This window comes from Rhodofomes roseus, assembly GCF_022264815.1.
Source record: "Rhodofomes roseus strain CIRM-BRFM 1785 chromosome Unknown C8Q71scaffold_1, whole genome shotgun sequence".
In the NCBI taxonomy this organism is placed as follows: Eukaryota; Fungi; Basidiomycota; class Agaricomycetes; order Polyporales; family Fomitopsidaceae; genus Rhodofomes; species Rhodofomes roseus.
The window spans coordinates 1,223,491-1,242,661 of NW_025952957.1; the positions used below are offsets into that span (position 1 = coordinate 1,223,491).

General features: G+C 55.4%; 11 protein-coding genes across 11 annotated transcripts; 4 read left to right on the forward strand and 7 right to left on the reverse strand.

Annotated features, from left to right (window-relative positions):
* Positions 1-98: 98 nt before the first annotated feature.
* Positions 99-522, forward strand: C8Q71DRAFT_852420 (uncharacterized protein; the record flags this gene model as incomplete). The annotated part of the gene is made up of 3 exons (XM_047926830.1): positions 99-151; positions 215-306; positions 368-522. The coding sequence occupies 3 exons, from the start codon at positions 99-101 to the stop codon at positions 520-522; spliced, it is 300 nt and encodes a 99-aa protein (XP_047784708.1).
* Positions 523-1,080: 558 nt separating this feature from the next.
* Positions 1,081-2,841, reverse strand: C8Q71DRAFT_730462 (beta subunit of ribonucleotide reductase). Its single transcript, XM_047922096.1, has 4 exons — positions 2,473-2,841; positions 2,210-2,405; positions 2,089-2,153; positions 1,081-2,036 (listed from the first exon to the last, which is right to left on the reverse strand). The coding sequence occupies exons 1-4, from the start codon at positions 2,536-2,538 to the stop codon at positions 1,347-1,349; spliced, it is 1,017 nt and encodes a 338-aa protein (XP_047784709.1). The 5' UTR covers positions 2,539-2,841; the 3' UTR covers positions 1,081-1,346.
* Positions 2,842-3,015: 174 nt separating this feature from the next.
* On the forward strand, positions 3,016-4,702 carry C8Q71DRAFT_826001 (ribonucleotide reductase). Its single transcript, XM_047926292.1, has 5 exons — positions 3,016-3,255; positions 3,308-3,372; positions 3,433-4,084; positions 4,138-4,402; positions 4,456-4,702. Exons 1-5 carry the CDS (start codon positions 3,165-3,167, stop codon positions 4,475-4,477), a joined length of 1,095 nt encoding a protein of 364 aa, XP_047784710.1. The 5' UTR covers positions 3,016-3,164; the 3' UTR covers positions 4,478-4,702.
* On the reverse strand, positions 4,703-6,556 carry C8Q71DRAFT_730467 (P-loop containing nucleoside triphosphate hydrolase protein). Its single transcript, XM_047922097.1, has 13 exons — positions 6,510-6,556; positions 6,433-6,450; positions 6,375-6,381; positions 6,141-6,319; positions 5,961-6,084; positions 5,859-5,906; positions 5,798-5,806; positions 5,441-5,744; positions 5,370-5,391; positions 5,302-5,313; positions 4,997-5,253; positions 4,864-4,943; positions 4,703-4,805 (listed from the first exon to the last, which is right to left on the reverse strand). Exons 1-13 carry the CDS (start codon positions 6,531-6,533, stop codon positions 4,786-4,788), a joined length of 1,104 nt encoding a protein of 367 aa, XP_047784711.1. The 5' UTR covers positions 6,534-6,556; the 3' UTR covers positions 4,703-4,785.
* Positions 6,557-6,848: 292 nt separating this feature from the next.
* On the forward strand, positions 6,849-8,897 carry C8Q71DRAFT_696529 (uncharacterized protein; the record flags this gene model as incomplete). Its single annotated transcript, XM_047919920.1, has 7 exons — positions 6,849-6,896; positions 6,949-7,004; positions 7,123-7,330; positions 7,381-7,477; positions 7,527-7,619; positions 7,672-7,934; positions 7,998-8,897. The coding sequence occupies 7 exons, from the start codon at positions 6,849-6,851 to the stop codon at positions 8,895-8,897; spliced, it is 1,665 nt and encodes a 554-aa protein (XP_047784712.1).
* A 225-nt stretch (positions 8,898-9,122) lies between these two features.
* On the reverse strand, positions 9,123-10,224 carry C8Q71DRAFT_865237 (LexA/Signal peptidase; the record flags this gene model as incomplete). The annotated part of the gene is made up of 6 exons (XM_047928273.1): positions 9,913-10,224; positions 9,748-9,854; positions 9,630-9,687; positions 9,505-9,571; positions 9,406-9,449; positions 9,123-9,350 (listed from the first exon to the last, which is right to left on the reverse strand). Exons 1-6 carry the CDS (start codon positions 10,072-10,074, stop codon positions 9,123-9,125), a joined length of 666 nt encoding a protein of 221 aa, XP_047784713.1. The 5' UTR covers positions 10,075-10,224.
* A 60-nt stretch (positions 10,225-10,284) lies between these two features.
* C8Q71DRAFT_730481 (arginine-tRNA-protein transferase) lies at positions 10,285-12,464 on the reverse strand. Its single transcript, XM_047922098.1, has 11 exons — positions 12,102-12,464; positions 11,944-12,041; positions 11,832-11,885; positions 11,713-11,778; positions 11,545-11,662; positions 11,352-11,483; positions 11,115-11,300; positions 10,973-11,051; positions 10,733-10,921; positions 10,582-10,679; positions 10,285-10,521 (listed from the first exon to the last, which is right to left on the reverse strand). Exons 1-11 carry the CDS (start codon positions 12,240-12,242, stop codon positions 10,408-10,410), a joined length of 1,275 nt encoding a protein of 424 aa, XP_047784714.1. The 5' UTR covers positions 12,243-12,464; the 3' UTR covers positions 10,285-10,407.
* Positions 12,449-14,386, reverse strand: C8Q71DRAFT_730485 (WD40-repeat-containing domain protein). The gene is made up of 4 exons (XM_047922099.1): positions 14,197-14,386; positions 13,853-14,137; positions 13,320-13,752; positions 12,449-13,260 (listed from the first exon to the last, which is right to left on the reverse strand). The coding sequence occupies exons 1-4, from the start codon at positions 14,345-14,347 to the stop codon at positions 12,735-12,737; spliced, it is 1,395 nt and encodes a 464-aa protein (XP_047784715.1). The 5' UTR covers positions 14,348-14,386; the 3' UTR covers positions 12,449-12,734.
* A 197-nt stretch (positions 14,387-14,583) lies between these two features.
* C8Q71DRAFT_730488 (uncharacterized protein) lies at positions 14,584-16,699 on the reverse strand. The gene is made up of 4 exons (XM_047922100.1): positions 16,255-16,699; positions 16,121-16,200; positions 16,027-16,058; positions 14,584-15,966 (listed from the first exon to the last, which is right to left on the reverse strand). Exons 1-4 carry the CDS (start codon positions 16,335-16,337, stop codon positions 14,818-14,820), a joined length of 1,344 nt encoding a protein of 447 aa, XP_047784716.1. The 5' UTR covers positions 16,338-16,699; the 3' UTR covers positions 14,584-14,817.
* A 39-nt stretch (positions 16,700-16,738) lies between these two features.
* Positions 16,739-17,986, forward strand: C8Q71DRAFT_730491 (EF-hand). Its single transcript, XM_047922101.1, has 6 exons — positions 16,739-16,946; positions 16,995-17,019; positions 17,083-17,300; positions 17,372-17,505; positions 17,564-17,665; positions 17,719-17,986. The coding sequence occupies exons 1-6, from the start codon at positions 16,883-16,885 to the stop codon at positions 17,746-17,748; spliced, it is 573 nt and encodes a 190-aa protein (XP_047784717.1). The 5' UTR covers positions 16,739-16,882; the 3' UTR covers positions 17,749-17,986.
* Positions 17,987-19,120, reverse strand: C8Q71DRAFT_730494 (integral membrane protein DUF106-domain-containing protein). The gene is made up of 6 exons (XM_047922102.1): positions 19,087-19,120; positions 18,965-19,028; positions 18,817-18,902; positions 18,472-18,761; positions 18,262-18,423; positions 17,987-18,201 (listed from the first exon to the last, which is right to left on the reverse strand). The coding sequence occupies exons 1-6, from the start codon at positions 19,098-19,100 to the stop codon at positions 17,999-18,001; spliced, it is 819 nt and encodes a 272-aa protein (XP_047784718.1). The 5' UTR covers positions 19,101-19,120; the 3' UTR covers positions 17,987-17,998.
* Between the last annotated feature and the right edge of the window lie 51 nt (positions 19,121-19,171).

Sequence of the window (19,171 nt, forward strand, 5' to 3'; positions counted from 1 at the left end):
ACTCGACCCAAACCTCTACGATACCCAGCTGTCCTGCCAATACTGCCCCCCCCCCCCCCCCCCATCCGCAACTATTCTACCGATTGTTTGGCTCCTCGATGAGTGGACAAACAGCAGCCGCTAATGTCGCCGGCCAGGCCGCTCAGCAAAGGTGCGCGCCTCGCGTTTGGCTCGAAGTAAAGCAGCACTGACGTAACGGGCTCGACACCTACAGCGGGATCCTTGTCAAGCTGCTCATATTCGCAGCAGCGTTGGCATTTGCCCCGGTATCATCATACTTTCTGTCCAAGGACTACCTCTGGGATGGTGCGTCGCAGTGCAGCTACTCCTCACCACTTCTCGCTCACCATGCACGCTGCTCGTACAGGCAATGCGGTCCTCGCAGCTATCACAGCCATTGTAGCTGCGAACGTAGTCCTGGTCACATATGTCATCCTCTCCATACGCGAGGAACGTGCTGCGCTACTGGTCTCACCGGCCTCACGGAAAGAGCCGACTGGCGAGTCCAAGAAGGAGAAATAAACTCGTACGTACTGTTGCGTTGGCTGTTAGGGAGGCTTGACGTGTATCACTAGTTGCCCCGTGTATTTGCAACTCATCTCCTTTGTCTACACGAAGCGAGCCGATTGTCTGGAGTAACTTATGACCCGTACTACTCTGCACCTGGGAGTCGGCCACGACGCTGTGAGCTGATCCGTCGGCATTTCATTAGGCGCATTGCACGCAGACTGAAAACAAAAACAGTGGTCCTTCAAGGCTTGCTGATTGCGACATGGTTGAGCGTCGAAGTACTTAGACTCAAGCTAGGATTCCGATGATAATGAAGTATATTATGGACAATGATACATCGTAAGAGTACATCTTCGTAATGGTATGCATGCTAGTGATAACAATCTAATAAGGAATCGACACAATGGATGATGAGGCCAGGAGTCCGTGGAGTGATGACAGAACAACATAGAATGTGAGCAATACAATAGACAGATACAGCGTCGACGCTCGTCTAGAAGTCATCGTCGAGCGTGCTACAAAGATACCGTTAATCGCATGCCTCGATACAAAGAAAGGAGGGCGACGTACAAGCTCTTCGCTGATACCTCAGACTTGCCACTCGACGCCGATGCGTTGACACCGGCCTTCGCGTAGTCGGAGACGCGCTTCTCGAAGAAGTTGGTCTTGCCCTGGAGCGAAATCATATCCATGAAGTCGAAGGGGTTCGTCACGTTGTAAAGCTTCTCAACCCCGAGGGCGACGAGAAGGCGGTCGGCAACGAACTCGATGTACTGGCACATGAGCGTGGAGTTCATGCCGATGAGCCCGCAAGGGAGGGCATCTACGATACGTTGTTAGCACCCTGTTGAGCACGAAGATCGATACCACTCACCAGTCAAGAACTCCTGCTCGATCCCGACGGCCTCTGTGATGACGCGCTTGACGATGTCGGGGTGAGGGCGACGCTTGAGGTGGGTGAAGAGGAGGCAAGCGAAATCAGTGTGCATGCCCTCGTCGCGACTAATGAGCTCGTTCGAGAACGTGAGACCAGGCATGAGGCCACGCTTCTTGAGCCAGAAAATGGAGGCGAACGAGCCCGAGAAGAAGATACCCTCGACCGCAGCAAACGCGATGAGGCGCTCAGCAAAGCTCGAACGCTTGTCCGAGATCCAGCGAAGAGCCCAGTCCGCCTTCTTCTTGATGCACGGGATGGTATCAATGGCATCGAAGAGATGCTCGCGTTGCTTCGGGTCCTTGATGTAAGTGTCGATGAGGAGCGAGTATGTCTCGGAGTGGATGTTCTCCATCATAATCTGGAAGCCATAGAAGCAGCGCGCCTCAGCGGCCTGCACCTCGTTCGAGAAACGCTCGACGAGGTTCTCGTTCACGATACCGTCCGACGCGGCGAAGAAAGCGAGGACGTGTGAGATGAAGTGACGCTCGTTGTCGTTCATACGGTTGTTCCAGTCGTGGGTATCCTTCGAGAGGTCGATCTCCTCGACAGTCCAGAAGGAGGCCTCGGCCTTCTTGTACATTTGCCATATCTGCATCCACGTGTGAGGAATGTTGGTGCGGCAAAAGACTGAGCCAACAAACCTCATGGTACTGGATGGGGAACAAGACAAAGCGGCGCTTAGACTCGGTCAACAGGGGTTCCATATCTGCGCGGTCATGTGAGCACCACGCGTCGCGACGCGTCCACGTTGAAGTCACTCACTTTCTGGAAGCTCAATCTCCCCGACCCACTTCTTCCTGAGCTCCTCAAGCTCAGGGTCTATCTCCTCTTCCTCGAGCTCGTCCGCAAGAGAAGCAGGGGACTTCGAAAGACGTTCATCGTCGATGAGGTTGAGTGCTGGGATCTTGCCAGCTTTCGTAGGGGTCGTGAGTGACATGGCATTGATAGCAGCCGCAGCCTAGTCGGTGAAGGTTGAGTAAGACTCAGACCAAACACGAACAGACGCGTCGAGACGCGTTACACACCTTCTTGCTCGGGGTGGGAGCGGGGGACGCGACGCGAGGGGGGGTGCTCATTCCAGCGACGGACATTGTTATGAAAATGGAAGAGGATGGGGGCGGTTTTAAGAGAGGCTAGAGAGGCCTAGGCAAGGAGGTTCAGGTGTGTGAGGTCGCCGGTGAGCGGTAAGGAAAGGGGAGGCAGGGCAGGGGCTTTATACAGGTGGCTTGTTGTCGCGTTGTTTGGCTCAGTCAACAATTCAACAAGATGCAACGCGACGCGCCGTGACCTGGTTCAACGGCGAACACGTCACGTGCCCTGGGTCAACAGATTATTTACCCGCACGTGATTGCCTTACGTGGCGTCGTAGCCGCCGGTGCCTCCTGCCTAATCCGGCAGGGAACATCATCAGCCAGCATGGACGGCGGCCAGCGGTGGCCACCCGTCCCCGCCCGGGCCAATCACTTTACGTTCTGCCCAGTTTGGACCGGAGGGCGCCGGAGTGGCCTGAGAAGCGCTCGTGTGCCACCATCACGTGCTTTGTTATTGAGACGCGACCGTGTTTTCTTCCGCGACAAAGCGCAGACGGATGACTGAGCAGTGAGTCCAAAGTTAGTCCCCTCGCACATAGCCTATCCTAGCCTCCTTTAGATTGAGCGCATATCCTTCCTCTTGAACTTCGTTCCTGGCCAAGTCATCTTAAAGGGCACTCCAAGCAATGGGCAGGGATACCAATGATTTTGCCAGGCAGGACGAAGAGCTGTCTGGCGCTCGATCAAAGTTTATTGGCGAAGTAGACCTCCCTGAAGGTGTGCATGCCATTCCTTGTCGCTGTCGAGACGAATTCTGAGGGTCATATAGATCAGGAACCACTCCTGACGGAGTCTAAGCGGCGCTTCGTCTTGTTCCCTATACAGTATCACGACGTATGTCCCTGGCCCCCCTTGTTGTGGCTTTGCTCACCCCTCGCCTCCCTCCGTGAATAGATATGGCGCATGTACAAACAAGCGGAAGCGTCTTTCTGGACTGCAGAGGAGATTGACCTGTCGCACGACCATTGGGACTGGAATCACCGCCTAAACAACGACGAGCGACATTTCATCTCGCACGTTCTCGCCTTCTTCGCGGCCTCCGACGGAATAGTCAACGAGAACCTCGTCGAGCGCTTCTCGAACGAGGTTCAGGCTGCGGAGGCGCGGTGTTTCTACGGCTTCCAAATAATGATGGAGAACATCCATTCCGAGACCTATTCGCTCCTTATTGACACCTATGTCAAGGATCCGCAGGAACGCGAGCACTTGTTCGACGCTATCGAGACTATCCCATGTATCAAGAAGAAGGCCGACTGGGCTCTGCGGTGGATCTCTGACAAGAGTTCAAGCTTCGCTGAACGGCTAGTCGCATTCGCTGCGGTGGAAGGCATATTCTTCTCCGGCTCCTTCGCGTCAATATTCTGGTTGAAAAAACGGGGTCTCATGCCGGGCTTGACGTTCTCGAACGAGTTGATCATCCGCGACGAGGGCATGCATACCGACTTCGCATGTCTTCTGTATCAGCATCTGAGACGGCGCCTTCACCCAAGCGCCATCCTGAGGATAATCACGGAAGCCGTTGCTATTGAGCAGGAGTTCCTGACAGGTGCGTTCGCTTTACTCGTGTGCGGGGTAGTATATCTGACGTTTCGCTCCTAGATGCTCTCCCATGTGCCCTCATCGGCATGAACGCACAACTTATGTGCCGGTATATCGAGTTCGTTGCAGACCGATTATTGGTCTCGCTTGGCAACGAAAAACATTACAATGTGACCAATCCGTTCGACTTCATGGACATGATCTCGCTCCAGGGCAAGACCAATTTCTTCGAGAAACGCGTCTCCGATTATGCCAAAGCCGGATTCAAGACCGCCACGCAGAACAACAGTGCCACTGCAGCGACAGCACATCAAAGCAGAGTCTTGTACGTGTATCTGTTGAAAAGCGGTGCGGACACAACGCTGACGGGCCGCTTAGTACACTCGACGAGGAGTTCTGAGCTCACGTCTCTACGTCTACGGCATACACTATTGTACCATTACCTGCTTGATGTCAGGGGACTATTGCTGTATCTGTAGAATCAGTACCGGTTTACTCCTCACCACTCTACCATACCACGGCATCCCCATATCATCATGGATCTTCACCGCACACCGCTACACTCCACGTCACTCGCTTACCATACGACTCCTATATAATGCTCGGGCACACCTTATAGACGCCTTGCTAATACAAGATGAAACAGTGTTGCAGAAGCTATAGCTACATACATGTGCGAATACGACAACAGTGGTACAGATCCAGGGACTACTTCGCGATGTGAACGACTGACGTGCGGGACGTCAGCATCTAACTTGGAACCCGCAAGAGACGATGGTTGCGTACCATCTTCGTCCTCCAGTATGTGTTCGAGGCCGACCTTCTGTCCTCTCGTATGCTTCGCACTCGAACCCCACACAATCGCACTACGGGATTGGCATTAGTTTTTACTGTTTCGTTACGCTGCTCAACCACTCACTATTTCATCTGCTTCGCGATCTCCTTATGGATAGAAGTACAGAAGTCATCTACTGATGACTTGCCTCGCCGAAGGACGACGGGGGAGCTGTAGTCTGGTGGTGCTCCGCGCGGCTTCGTGTACACCCGCACAAGATCGAGTCGTTTCCACATGACGTCGATGAGCTCGTCGATGTTCATCCATTCTCGAGATGATACGGGGACGCTGTTCGGGATTTTGTAGAGCAGATCCAGTTCCTCTATGGAGATTGCGTCGATCTATGTCAAAAGTCAGCGGGCTTCAGTGGAGGCCGGAGGCATGCACACCTTGTTGAGCACCTAAGACAGCATAGGTAAGATGCAGTCACCAGACAATACAATTAGGGGGGGCTTACGTAGATGGCTGGGATATACACTCTTAACATGCTGTGAGCAAACCAGCAACTAATGATTCAGAGGTTCCTACCTGTTGCCCTCAATCATGTCCACTAAATCATCCGCCGTCGCATTTGGTTCTCGGATAGCAACGTCGCAATTGCTCAGCTTGTATTCGCTGCACACCGCCTTGATTTCGTCGTGATCGATGTTCGTTAGGGGCACAGTGTTCGTGATCGCAATCCCGCCCTTGTCCTTCTTCTTGACAGTGATATTGGGTGGCCGTTTATTGAGCCTGATACCGAATGCCTCCAGTTCTCCCTCGATAAGTTTCTTGTCACCGAGGGGCTTGAGTACGTCCAGTACGATGAAGATGAGATTGCAAGTGCGTGCAACTGCGGGAGCGATCCTCAGTGCGAACGGCGTCCGAATGGGTGGAACGGCATACCGGCAATGACTGCGGTCTGTGTCAGGACGAAACGATTCATCAGTGATACAGATGCACGTACCTTGGCGACCTCGACCTCGACCATCGTTTGCACCTTCGATAATACCAGCTTCACCGCGCTTCAGTTCCGTTGATCAGTTGACAGCCAAGACAACGAACTCACGTAGGTCAAGGATCTGTATCGGTGCTCCGTGCACCTTGACCGTACCAGGTACAGTGGTGAGGGTGGTGAAGTCAATCTCCGACGTTTCAGAGTGTGTGCCCGTGAGTTTCGACATCAGTGTGGACTGACGGACTGTGTCAGACACAATCTAGTTATCAGCGGTAGGCTATTCAGACCGACCTTGCCAACTGACGGGAAGCCCACGAAGCCGACAGAAGCTATACCGGTCCTGGCAACATCGAAGCCAATACCGCCGCCTCCGCCTCCGCCGCCCTGCGGACCCAGCAGCTCGCGGCGGAGCTTTGCGAGCTTGGCCTTGAGCTGACCCAGATGGTAGCTCGTGGCCTTGTTCTTTTGGGCTGTATTGAGCGAGTAAATTTACTGGATGAGGTGTGGAGTGAACTGCAGACATACTCCTGGCCTGCAGATCGCCATGAGCGTCTCACCAGAATACAATGCGTGCGCGACTCACCATCTCATCTTCGACTTCCTTGAGAGTCGATACTATTGAGAACTATTGTGCATTGTCCCGTGTGCAAACAGACGCACCTTGATCTTCTGTACGGTGGTCATTGTGGTGGTGGTGGCGGGGAGAGCTTTTGTTGCCGAAAGAGGCAGGCGGGGCACGCGGGGATGTTGCGGGCGGCTAACAGCGGGCATGTAGCAACTCGGCTGGCCTGCGCAACAGCTTCGCTTCGTGAACCGCTCTCTTCTGCTTTCCCAAGTCCTCGCGACCTCCTCCCGTCCTTCGACACCAGCCGCTCTTTGCTCCTCAGCGACTGGCTGGCCCGGACGCTGCTTGACTCGCAGCGTTGTCCCACGTCGCTGCCCATTCGTTCTCAGCCAAACACGCCTTCACGCTGTAGCCCCTCACTAGACTAGACAAGCATGTGCGCAGGGGGAAACTGGAAGCGAGAGGTCGTTCCCGACCACAAGGTCAGCACTTTGACCTTGCTGCCCGATGCGACGCTGACAGCATACCGCGCAGTTCGACTTCGTCGATACGCGAGACTTCGCGGACCACTCATGTGGAATGCGCATGAAGTGAGTCGTCTTTGTCCCGCAGCCTTGGTTCAATCTACACGTACGAGCTGGAAATGCTCCTTCACCGTCGCTTGGCTCTGTCGTTGTGCTAGGAGCTAATGAACCTGCATCTGTCCAGGTATCTGTGGCTGTACATCACGGTCTTCATTTCATTCCTGGTCTACATATCCGATATCTTCACCGCCGTGACCATGTTGACATCCACCACATGGTCAAACGATATCTACAACAGTTGTCAACAGAGCGATAACAACGGTTGTGTCTACATCCCTTTCAACGTTGGCAAATGGCTCTTCTTCGGCTGTATCGTGTTCTCGTTCTTGCTGGTGTGTGGCGTCTGTCATGCCCAGTCAAACTTTGCGCTTAACCTCACTAGCTCGCATACGAGGCGCGCAAGGCGAAGAAGATCATTGCTAGTCGTGACATCTCATATGCCTTCACCAATATCATGGCTAACCACTACTACTCTCTCCGTACGTTGACCCACCACGCTACACGTCTTGTCGCTAACGCCGCACTTAGGGTCATATGACCACTTCTGCTTCTTCTCACACATCTCCAGTTCCACGAAGAGGTCGGATGACTTCGCCTTCTTCGTGTTCTTCACCTTCAAGGGTACGCCGGTTTGCATTCCCGCGTCCATCCTACCTGATGTTCGTCCGTCCAGGCTGGAAACGAGTTATTTTCGCCGAGGGTCCGCGTCAGTCAATCAACGCGCTCACTCTGTATGCCCTCTTCCTCTCGAAGCAGAAACAACACGATGCGTGGTACGACATATCAGCGTACTTCAGCGGAAGTAACTACGTCACCATTGCCCTTACCATCTCCACGGCATTCACCACGTTCATCTTCGCACTGTCCTTGCTGATGCTCATCATCGCCGGCATTTGCTACATCCCTCTCCTGACGTACATTCAGGGTAACCTCAAGGTCGGTAGTCGATGTCAAACTGTCCACATGTGTGCGTGCTAACATGCGATGTCGATCACCTAGGAATACTGTTGCCACAAGGTCGACAAGCGTATTGCCGAGATCATCAAGCGGAGGAACAAGCAGCGCCTTGCCAAAGCGGCTGCTCTAGCCAAGAAAGAAGCCGCCGGTGACTACTCTCACCTCAAGAACAAGAAGGGAGAGCTCGTCGCCAAGCCTCTTCCTCAACCGACTCTTCCCAACGTCTCGCTCGACGATGACGATGACAAGGCTTCCATGCGCTCCCGCGGACCGCCTGCTAGCACGATCAGCGCCAACCCGTACTACTACGAGACGAAGGAATACAGCCCGACGGAGTACCCGCCCATGCCTGCGTTCAATCCGGCATACGGACAACACCAGTACAACCCGTCGGTCGGCACATTCGACGCGCCGTCTCCTTACGAGGACGAGTACGGAAGTACCGCACACCTGACTAGCAGCGCGGCACCCTTCGCTCGTACAGAGCCCGGCCGCGGAGGAGCGGAGACGCCGTACAGCTACTACGGAGAGGCCTACGGCGACAGCCCAGCCGAGTCGGACTACGCCCAGCAGCCCCATGCACATGAGGGCACGGCATACAGCGGCGCGGATGACTATACCCACCAGCCAGAGGGGGCAGGGTACTTCAATGACCCGCAGGCGTACCACGGCACACACCCTGACGCGCAAGCGCACGGCTACCAGGACACCCAGGGCCACCATGAAGCCCAGGCGTACCATGAAGCCCAGGCGTACCATGAAGCCCAGGCGTACCACGAAGCACAGGCATATCATGATGCCCAGGGGTACCAAGGTGCACAAGGGTATCAGGGCGCGCAAGGGTACCACGATCAGCAAGGGTACCACGACGCGCAGGCGTATCATGGAGCACACCATGCGGGAGGGCATGACTACGATGCGGGGCAGGGCCATGCTATGTAGTCAGGCTCATTGTATTGAACTCGTTTCCCTATTACTGTCGACCTGTGTGAACTCTTGCATCTTTCCTCGTCTCTCTCACTCTCGATCTCACCGTTCCTCCTATCAGCGTCTACATTATTACAGAATGGATATCAGTGTACTCATAGCCCTAGTAGGGTACGGACATCTTCAGCCTGCAAGCTCGAATGTGCAACTAAGACTACGGTGCCCAGGTGGTGAGGCATCTCATACTACGACCTCCGTGTCTAGCTCATCTGGCGGAGACAGCCTCTGTTGTACTGTAGTAACGCGTGAATTCCTCCATTGTGCCCTTTCCATCGCGGCCTTCTCCAAACGCCAACTAGGCCCTCTCGGTGCCTTGGGGTCTGGTTCTGAAGGCGTAAGTAGCGGCCCAAACCGCTGCTGGGGCCAGACGATCCATATCAACTTGGAGTCGATGAGCGCGAGGGGAACCTTGATCTACAGGTCAGCAACGGAAACCCTGACATCACGGCGCATGGGCACGCACAGGTCCAAAGGTGTTGCTATCTTCTGAGTGGAAGGGCTCATCACCTGTCGAGTACACGGTCAGCGAGTAGGCCGCGCTGGATGTTGATCTCTATCTCACCCTCCACCCATACATGCCCAGGGGGGATACGGACTTCGGCATCAGGATGAGGTGGCAATGTCTTCACCTGAGAACAGCGTGAGCTCATGCACATCGACGCACATGTACGTATGAAGCTCGCGCACCGTGTCTCCTCCCAAAGCGACAATTCGCTTGACAAGCAGCTTGGAGTCAATAGGAGACCTACATGTTCACATGAGCTATCCCTTACGCATACCACAACCCTGAAGGAATGATACGCACGCCAATGCGACGATGTCACCTCGTTCATACTTCCGCAAGGTCCGTATGGAGAAGCGGTCAAACAGCACCAAGTCTCGCCACGGCGAAGTGTCCGGATTCAGCGTTGGCTAGCTAGTTGGAGCAGTCAACTTGCGCAAAATCTCAGACGAAGACGCGAAGACGCACCTGCATGCTCCGTCCACTCACAGACTTCACGGTGTAGAAGAACTGAGTGAACACGATGCCCGTGGGTAGCCAGATGAGCGGGTACAGCGCACGCCTGAGCGTGCTGTGGGCATCCCAGAATGTACGCCATGGTTTTCGGAGGCTAGTCCATGTTTGCCGCATGAGACCAGACCTTCGGTAGATGGTGCTGCAAGCTCAAGGTAGTTGGTAGTGGCAGACCCCGATGCGGTCGACGTCCTTCCGCCGGCGCGACGCGACGCGCCTCGAGAGCAGATCTGGATCTCGAGATGAAATCCGATCGCTTGCGGGCACCGTCCACTGGCACTTGATCACGCCTGGCAGGCTGCCTGGCACGAGTGGCGAGCCAACGTCTCGGAGGCTGGAACTCATACCGCAGGTCTCTCCTCCGCGGTAGACTATAATAATCGTCGTACATACAAAGTACACAAGTGCTTGTATAACAGTGAGCAACCCTCCGGCGGTGACCCACACAGTTCACAGTTCATATGCCATGAACAGAAGCACCTCAGCGGCGAGCTCAGGTCCTAACCCATTCAACAGCGCTGAGATGGCGAGCCTTTCTTGGGATCGCCTCCACTGCGGGGAAGTCTACAGGAAATCATGGCTACTCAGTTCCTGCTGGCATGCGCGAAGACCGTGCATACGCACTATCACAGGCACAGCAACCGCACCGCCGCGTCGGCCCGTCTGTATAATGTGAGCCTCCGACAGTACAGATGCAGGAAGCTCCTGCTCTTGAATAGAATCTACAATTGGGACTTGAGACCGCAATTGCAATGGCGATGACACGGAGACGAACCGTCTTCAGGAACATCTGGCGGTCCCTCCAGATTATGCTCGGGATGTGCGAAGCTGACGTATCTGTGCCCCTCTAGTGCGGGGCGGCATTGCTCGAAAGGGCACCAAGTGTATTCCTCGGGATCAGCCAGGTATGACGGGGCGTAGTCTCCTTTGTATCGCATCTTCGGGCAGGAGTGAATGTAGAAGCCTAGGGAGGATCTCAGTCGAATCCCATGTCTCCAACAGTCATGCAACGCACCCATGTACAAGAACCCCATGTCAGTCAACCCCGTGTCGTACATCTCCTTGGCGAGTGAAGCCTCTCGCAGGGCACTGAGCTTGACATGGATCAGTCAACCATGTCTTCGGGTCGATGCATGATCAAGTAAATGGAGAATTACCTTGCCTAAGGAATGCTTCTCCCATTTCTTCTCGTACATGAAGTACACACTTGAGACGCAATTTGGGAGCACGTCAATGACACCCATCGCGATGAGTTCCCCGTCAAGTCTGTACAATTGGTGGTACGACCCGTATTCTTGTGGTAAATGACTTGGTGGCGGGGAGGGATATGGTATGGTTTCACGCTGCAGCATACCATTTGAGTGACGAATGGCCATTCATGCATATGATGTTACCTGTAACGGTGTCTCGACGAGAAAGCGTTTGAAGCTGCTCGGCATCTTGTCCTCTTCGCAATGTATATTGCGTTGGTAACTCTGATATAAATCGAATTTCTCGTCTGTGAACGAGGAAGGCTCAAGTGTGACCTGATGTGTAACAGCGCAGTCAGCGTTAGTCTCGTCCCTACAGTATGTGTGAATGACTTGCCTCGAACCGATGTTTCGGCGATTTGCATGTACAAAAGTCATGTTCAGAAGCATGTATTTCCTGCGTCAGAGAAAATGCCGTCTCCGTTTTCTTGCCTTTGTGAGGACTACCCTTCTTACTACCAGAATTGTCTGCCGGGCTACTCAATTACGGTCAAGCACTACTCACGGTATGCTTGTCGCCTCATCGAAGGCTTCCTCGTTGGTATCCCCGCGGAGCACGAAGCGATTCCACCTGAACCCTCGAATCAGTTTCGTTCGTAGACAATCCATGCGAACGCCACTGACCGATTGAGGAGCTTTCGCTGGGATTTGGACGGTTTGAATTTGTTGGCGTCAAGCCTAGTAGGCGACGCGTAGTCAGCAGGAAACGATGAGGGTGCCTTGAACACAAACATACCTGATCGTGTATTGTGGGCAACAAGACTTCTTGAGGTCAGGCTTATAACAATACGTGCCTGACCGTCTCCAACCACGGTCTATCATCTTCTGGTACCCCTAGCAAAGCGCTCCTTCAGTGCTATGTCCGTTTTCAGCACGAGGTATATGTTACTATACCTCACAGGACATCCGCAAAGGGATGCATTCCGCGGCATGGCAACTGGACTTGGTTTCGCTCCGCTTCCCAGGAGGCGAGCAATACCCACAGGTAGAGTTATGAGGGGTCAACGGGGCCAGAATGGTTACAGTGCGTTCCATGACCGTCCTTGCAGGACCCTGTTCAGTTGCGAAGTCAACTGGAGCACTGGTGGCAGTGGGCTACTAGGAACAGACGCTGACTCCCGGGTTGACTAAAGATCACCGCACCAACACTAATTTCTATCAGTAATGAACCAGGAATTTAGTTGGAGAGCTATGCGTCGCTGCAGCCAGAGGATGGAACAAACACTTTCATAGACAAGGCAAATGGCAGTAGCGAGGGCGTCATAGCTGGCTGGAGATTGTATTTCACATCACGACTGGGATCGATCGAGATCCTCTTGTGTATCTTGCGTGGAAAGCCTACCAGTGCGCAGCGCATCCGGGTGGACTGGCATATATGGATACAACACGAGTACAAACAATGCATGCATGGAGGTAGATATACAGATGTGCGTGAGCGGCGAAGAGCAGGAGATGCAGAGAGCGGGCCATGTCACAAGCCAAGAGAGGTAAGTATGCCGACGAGTCCATCCAATTCCAGTCCAGTTCCTATCCCCATCCGTCCCACCGCCCAAACCGTCTGAATTCGCGCAAGATACACTCGTGGCTCGGCCCGCCCTCTTTCTCGCGGTCGACGTCCTTGCCCTTGTCTAGGCGCCCAGCGAAGGATGACCCGCTCGAGGATCGCGGACGCGACATAGGCACGGGCCTCGGCGGCGATCCTGAGATGACCGTGCCAGCACCACTTGCAGACGTACGCGGCGGTATAGCTGATGGAGCAGAGGTCTTTGGCAGTGATAATCGATACCAACCTCCGGTGTAGGTCAAGGCGACGAGCTGGTGTTCCACTGGAGGCTCGCCCTCCAGGGTGTCGTCAGATGGTGCTTGAATCCATCCAACCACACACTTCTCTTCATCGATGACGTCCGCGGTGGGCGACTTCGACGGCCCCGCCGACATTGAGATGTGTGCGGATTGTGAGGGTATCCGGTACTGTGCGTACGACCACTCCGACTTGAAGTACTTCGGCAGTGGGACGAACGGCTTCAGCGGCGAGAAAGTAGATTGTCGATTCCTAGAAGTCGTTACCGACGTCGTTACCATCGGCTTGCGGTTCACCAAGAGAGTACTCACGATGAGCCCGAATCATCTGCGAGAGCAAAGACATGTATTGTGCCTTTGTCGCTCCACACACATACCTCCCGTTCGTCAGGCCGGAAGGCCACGCCATAAATCTCGGCTTTATCTGTACCTCGCCGGAATTCTCGCACACGTTTCCCGGTGTTGGAGTCCCATATCCGAATGAGCGTCCCTCTGGAAGATGTGGTGGCGACGAGGTTCCCAGATGAGGGAACAGATAGTGTGGTAAGCGCGCTCTCGTGGGCAATGAACATAGACACCGGATGCTTCGTTGGACGCGCCGGCGGTCTTGGGGGTGCGGACATTGGCGGTCCTAAGGGTTCTGGCGGAGGGCATGGAGGGAGGTGGACGAGATGGACGTGACCCATCTGGCGACCGGGTATCGCAAGTAGGGTAGAGTATGCAGCGGTCGCCATCGCAAGCAGACCTACGCAGATTTACGCATGAGTTGAAGTGCATATATGTAAGACATACAGCACAGCAAATTCACGAGACGAGAGGGTGTCGCGTGTACCGATCGTACGTACCTCTCGGGTTATCGCATGTATCCCACTCTCCGTACCTAGAGACCCCCTTCCCTAGCTCGAACACCACGACGCGGCGGCGCAGTGCCACTGCTAGCCAGCCCTTCCGACACGCAAGCCCCCTCACCCGCTCCCTAAACTCGAGCTCCGCAACCTCCTGGCCTAGCGCATCGTCCCACAGGATAACCTTATTCGGTGGATACCGCGGACTGCGCCCGCCTCCGATGAGGAACAGTAGCGAGGACGTATGCAGCGGCACTACAGCAGCGAGCGTGCCTCCCGTGATCTCTGCGAGGAGCGTGGGCTTGAGTCGTCCGGAAGGATCCCGGGGTGGGATGACCACGTACCGCGTTTCCGAAGCAGCTGCAGCGGGCGCGTGCGATACACCGCGAACCCTGCCGGGGTTGCGGCTGTGAATATATGGCAGTCCGAGTCGAATCGCGCGTCGAAGATGAGTACCGGGGCTGTAGAGCTTATTGAATGTCGGGCGAGATTCATGGAGGGGCGGTGGGAGGGGGGCGCGTGTAGGGAGCGGTCAAGTAACGTTCCGTCTAATCAAGACGCCTTGCGCGCGGAGGGTATGGCACCACGTGATACGCGTATGTGCGCCATCGCAAGTGAAGCAGCACCAGCGTCCAGCGAGTCCGACCAACCTGCCATGACCACCCGAATGTCAGCCTGGTCTGGGTCAGTGCTCAGGGAGGGTTGCAGTTGAAGACTGATGCACGCAGAGATCATCGAGAACCAAGGATAGCATAAGACCATACAACCAGAGATACCGAGATTGCAGTAGATACACTTGTGTACATAAATGCAGCATGCCCTAAACCGTCACAAAGCTACAGAGTCGCTAGTGGAACAGGGGGAATGCAGCTGAGGATTATATGAGTACACCACCGGATCCCATGACGTCCTTCCAAGCATTGCATAGATTAGCACTGAGACAACCCGTCAGAATCTCGAGACCATCAGCTCCTTCCCTGCGCCACACTGGCCTTGCCAGACGACATGTTGTAGTCGGAGGTCTGGCGGTACGTGGGAGGGCGAGCCGACGACGTCTGCGAGCGCGGGGTAGCGTTGTTGTTGCCGTTCCACGATTTCGGAGGGCGCAGATCGACCGTAGCGAGTTGCTGGCGGGCAACGCGGAACTCCAACTCCTCCGCCTGGTTTTGAGCGAACTTGGCAGCTCTGACCTCTGCCTGCCGCTGCAGCTCCGCCTCAGACTCGTCGGACAGATAGTCCGTGAAACCCCCGTCCGATATGATAGTGGTCTCGGAGCTCGTACTGCCACTGCTGTTGCTGGATGCGCCCGATATGCTCATCTCCTTGAGCGACTTCTCCAGAGTGCTAGTGGCACGTTTCAAAGGCGGCGGAGCAGCGCTGGGACGCTCGCTCTTCGCGGGTGAGGCAGCGGGAGGAGGGGAGTCCGATTTGGTCGTCTGAGTGCGCCGTCGCGCAGGCTGGGCTTCCATCGCGGCTTTATTGACCGATACTGCCGCGACATTAGATACAGAGGATCTTCGTTCGGTACTGCGGCGCGACACCGATCCGCCGAGATCAATGTTCCTGTGGCCGGGCGAGTGCTGAGAAGAATTGGTGGATTCGGAGCGCCTCTCGCTGTGCTCAGTATTCGGGCGGCGCGAGCCCTGGCACTGATCCATAGCAGATCGATTCGGCAACGATGACGCAGACCCATCACCACTCCCGGTCGCGTGTCGAGAGGCGCTATTGGCAAGGGCCATCGTCGCCTGCTGAGGACTACCACCGGATCGACCCCTAGGAGAGATCGGCATCGCCGCGCTTCTCGTAGCAGTGTTCTCCGCCCTAGTCGGGCTCGAAACCTGGTAGCTGGGCCTGCGCGACATGGAGGGTGCAGTGGCTGATATATTCGTGGCGCGGCTGCCACCACCAGGACTGGCTACCCCCGACCTGGTCGTCAGGCTGTCCAGGATGGCCTTGATATCTGAGGGGATAGGGAGATGGTGGATCAGGCAGACAGCAGGCCAGTCTGCTGCCCCGATTAGCCTCTGCTCGTCAGACTTGGGGGGTCGGCAGCATCCCGGCCACCCAGGGTTTTGGTAACCAGAGTAGGCCTGAGGGGGACTGGTGGCCGCCCACTGCGTCACACACAAGCGTCCACATCAGTACGATCGAACACGTTACACTCCCGTACATACCTTGCAGTAGCCACACCCACTGAAGGTCTGTACTAGTGCGCCACGCGGGTTTCAGGACAGCTGTGGCGGTGCAAGAAACAATGAAGAAACACACCCTCCGCGTTCTTGAGGTAGACTACGTCGCATCGGGGATGGGCTGCCCTATTGCGGCAGACTTCCCTCACATGGGGACACCTACAATGGAGGAGATGGGCGCTCGAGGTGGATGGGACACCGAGATCGACGTACCGGGCACCGCCCACGGGTTTGAAGACCTTGCACATCGGGCAGACCCCCGTCGCCTGCTCGATGGAGCCCAGAGCGTAGCACATCGGGAGAGGCAGGCCGGGAAAGGCGGAGGAGGAGATAGTCGGAGGCGAACGAGACGGTGCTATAAGGGGGATACAAGGCTGTCTCGGCTGAGAATGAACTCGAAGAAGGCATATGCATGCGGTTCCTTTTCACGCTGATCAAGGCCATTTAGGCGGATCATGGGTTTACGAGCGAAGTCCAGCGACGGCGGGGGCACTGGCGGCGGTGGGCTCGCTGGTGTCGACTGGCACTGGCGGCCATGGCGGTTCTCTGGAGGCCAAAATCACACAGGGCTCGTTGTGCATGTCCGCGCGGCCTCGAGGCTGCATCGTGCACGGAGAGCCCAGCACGGATCACTTCTCTTGCAATTGTCTGATACGCGATATGACTTACCATCCATATTCCGCATCCGGCAGGTCACCGAATATCTGCAAATCCATGACGCACCTATCCGCAGGCGCCCATACCGCGACCCACCGCTCTGCTAGTGCAACACAAGTGGCCCGCGCCGCCGTCGTCCCCCCGTCATCTGAATCGCTAGCGCCTCCGGTGTACGGCAGCCATCATGGGGAAATCGCAAAGTAAATTATCCCCCGAACAACTTGCCGATCTCCAGAAGCACACATACTGTATGTCGCCCCTCCTTCCCTAGCCCACCGAAATTCACCCACACCCAGTCGATAAGCGGGAGCTGCAGCAGTGGTCAGTCCCATGTTTCATCTCCGCGCGCGGGCTCATCCTCAGATCCGCGGTCTCGGCTTCCAGGTATAAGGGCTTCCTCAAGGACTGTCCCTCTGGCCAGCTGGACAAGGCCGAGTTTGGCCGAATATACAAGCAGTTCTTCCCCTTCGGCGACCCTGGCGAGTTCGCGGACTACGTATTCAACGTCTTTGACGAAAACAAGAATGGAACCATCGACTTCAAAGAGTTCATATGCGCGTTGAGCGTCACGAGCAGAGGGAGGTTAGACGAGAAGCTCAAATGTGAGTGCTTGATCGAGACCTGCTGATGTGCGTGTTGACCGCGTGTGTATGTGTCTCCGTGCACAATGCAGGGGCCTTCCAGCTCTATGACATCGACGGAGATGGGTTCATCACGTATGACGAGATGCTCAAGATCGTCCAGTCCATCTACAAGATGACCGGACAAATGGTCAAGCTGCCTGTAGATGAGGATACACCGGAAAAGGTGAGTAATTATGTCGCGCCACATTTCAATCTCTTCAAGTATTATCCCGTGCACCCAGCGCGTGGACAAAATCTTCAGAAACATGGACCGCGATAAGGACGCAAAGCTGACCTACGACGAGTTCGTCGAGGGCAGTAAGCAAGACCCTACGATTGTCCAGGTATGTCACTCCATCCTTCGCCGCCATTGGCATTCACATAGCATTATCGTAAGGCGTTATCGTTGTACGACGGCCTCGTATAGCGCATCCACAGTGCCTGCCCCCTGCATGCCGGTAGACCGCCCCGCTGCTACGGGCACCTGTAGCCACACACGACTCATCTGCCTTCATGGCGCGTTATGGACACGCATTGCTCTTTGGTCGCATAATGTTGTAGGAACAGGCTGTATCTTGCTCTCACATAGACGATATTGTACACTTAATGGTTTACGGCTTTGGTGGCTGTGCATGTGGCAGAAGAAATACATTCAATTACAACAACCTGTGTGCTGCCTACTGACTGTCGGGTAACCGACCATACTTCTTGAGTACGGTCGTCTCTATGTCCTTCCCTACCCATGAGTACAAGCCTTCAGCAAACTCGAGGTTGTCTCGCTCGGCTTTGAACAACTTGTTGTAGTCTTGTGCCTGTGGTCCCTGCGGGGCCACGGCTGCGGCAGCGAAGGGTGTCGTCATATCTCTTGAGGAGTCCGCAGCTGTGGATTCATCGAGTGGTCAATTACCCCTGCAAACTGAAGAGACAGAGAGCACCTCACAGTTGTCATTGCCAAGGATCAACCGGTACAAGCCGTTCAGCCCAAAGAAATTGAGGAAGTACCAGGAAAGTGAAGAGACCCATCGCACGTCCATGTCCGGCGTCTCAACTCCACGTTGCAGCATCGACTTGAAGCCCAGCGTGAGCGGAAACGGCAGCTTGACTGCGGCCTCTTAGTCTCGACGAAGTACGGGAGTGCACTGCCACTCACTCAACACGAAGCCCTGGAAGAAAAAATTGATCCATCCCATAATAACCATCTGGGGCACCATCATGACCATCTGAGTCTTCATTCCTGCCATCATGCCGTCCATCTGCGAAGGGTCGGACAGCGGGTTCGCGGGCGTCGTAGGCGCGTCACTCTTTGGCGGCCCGTCCTTCAAGAACGTCCCGGCCGCGAAGGCCTGCGAAAGATGTTGGGATATTGACTGGTAGAATGATGGTGGAAGTGGGGAGTTGGCCGACGAGGCGCGCAGGATGTTGGAACGCATTAGAGCTCGTCTGGGCGGACTCGTCAGAGCATGGAGGAGGTATGGGAGAAAGCGCCGAGGCTCACTGTTCACGGATGGCTGCACGTGGTAGCTTCTTCGGTGCGGACTGTAGGAGCAGGACGACATAGTGTCGCAGAATGCCCACGAGGATCTGTCGGGGAGGCGAGTGGGCGTAAGATGCAAATGCGTGAAGCACAGGACGCGGCGACTAACCATGACCACCGTGATGGGGAAGAGAACCCAATCACGGATCTGCGGGTCCAAGTACAGCGATACTCTGAGGAATCGCGATCAGCACCTGCATAGTTGCTCGTACGCTGGAGGGAGCTACGTACGCATTGCTGGACATGGTGGACGCGCTGTAACCTCCGAGTCCCCGGATCGGGCGTGTCCGATCTCATCTCGTGGACGCGCCCAGCG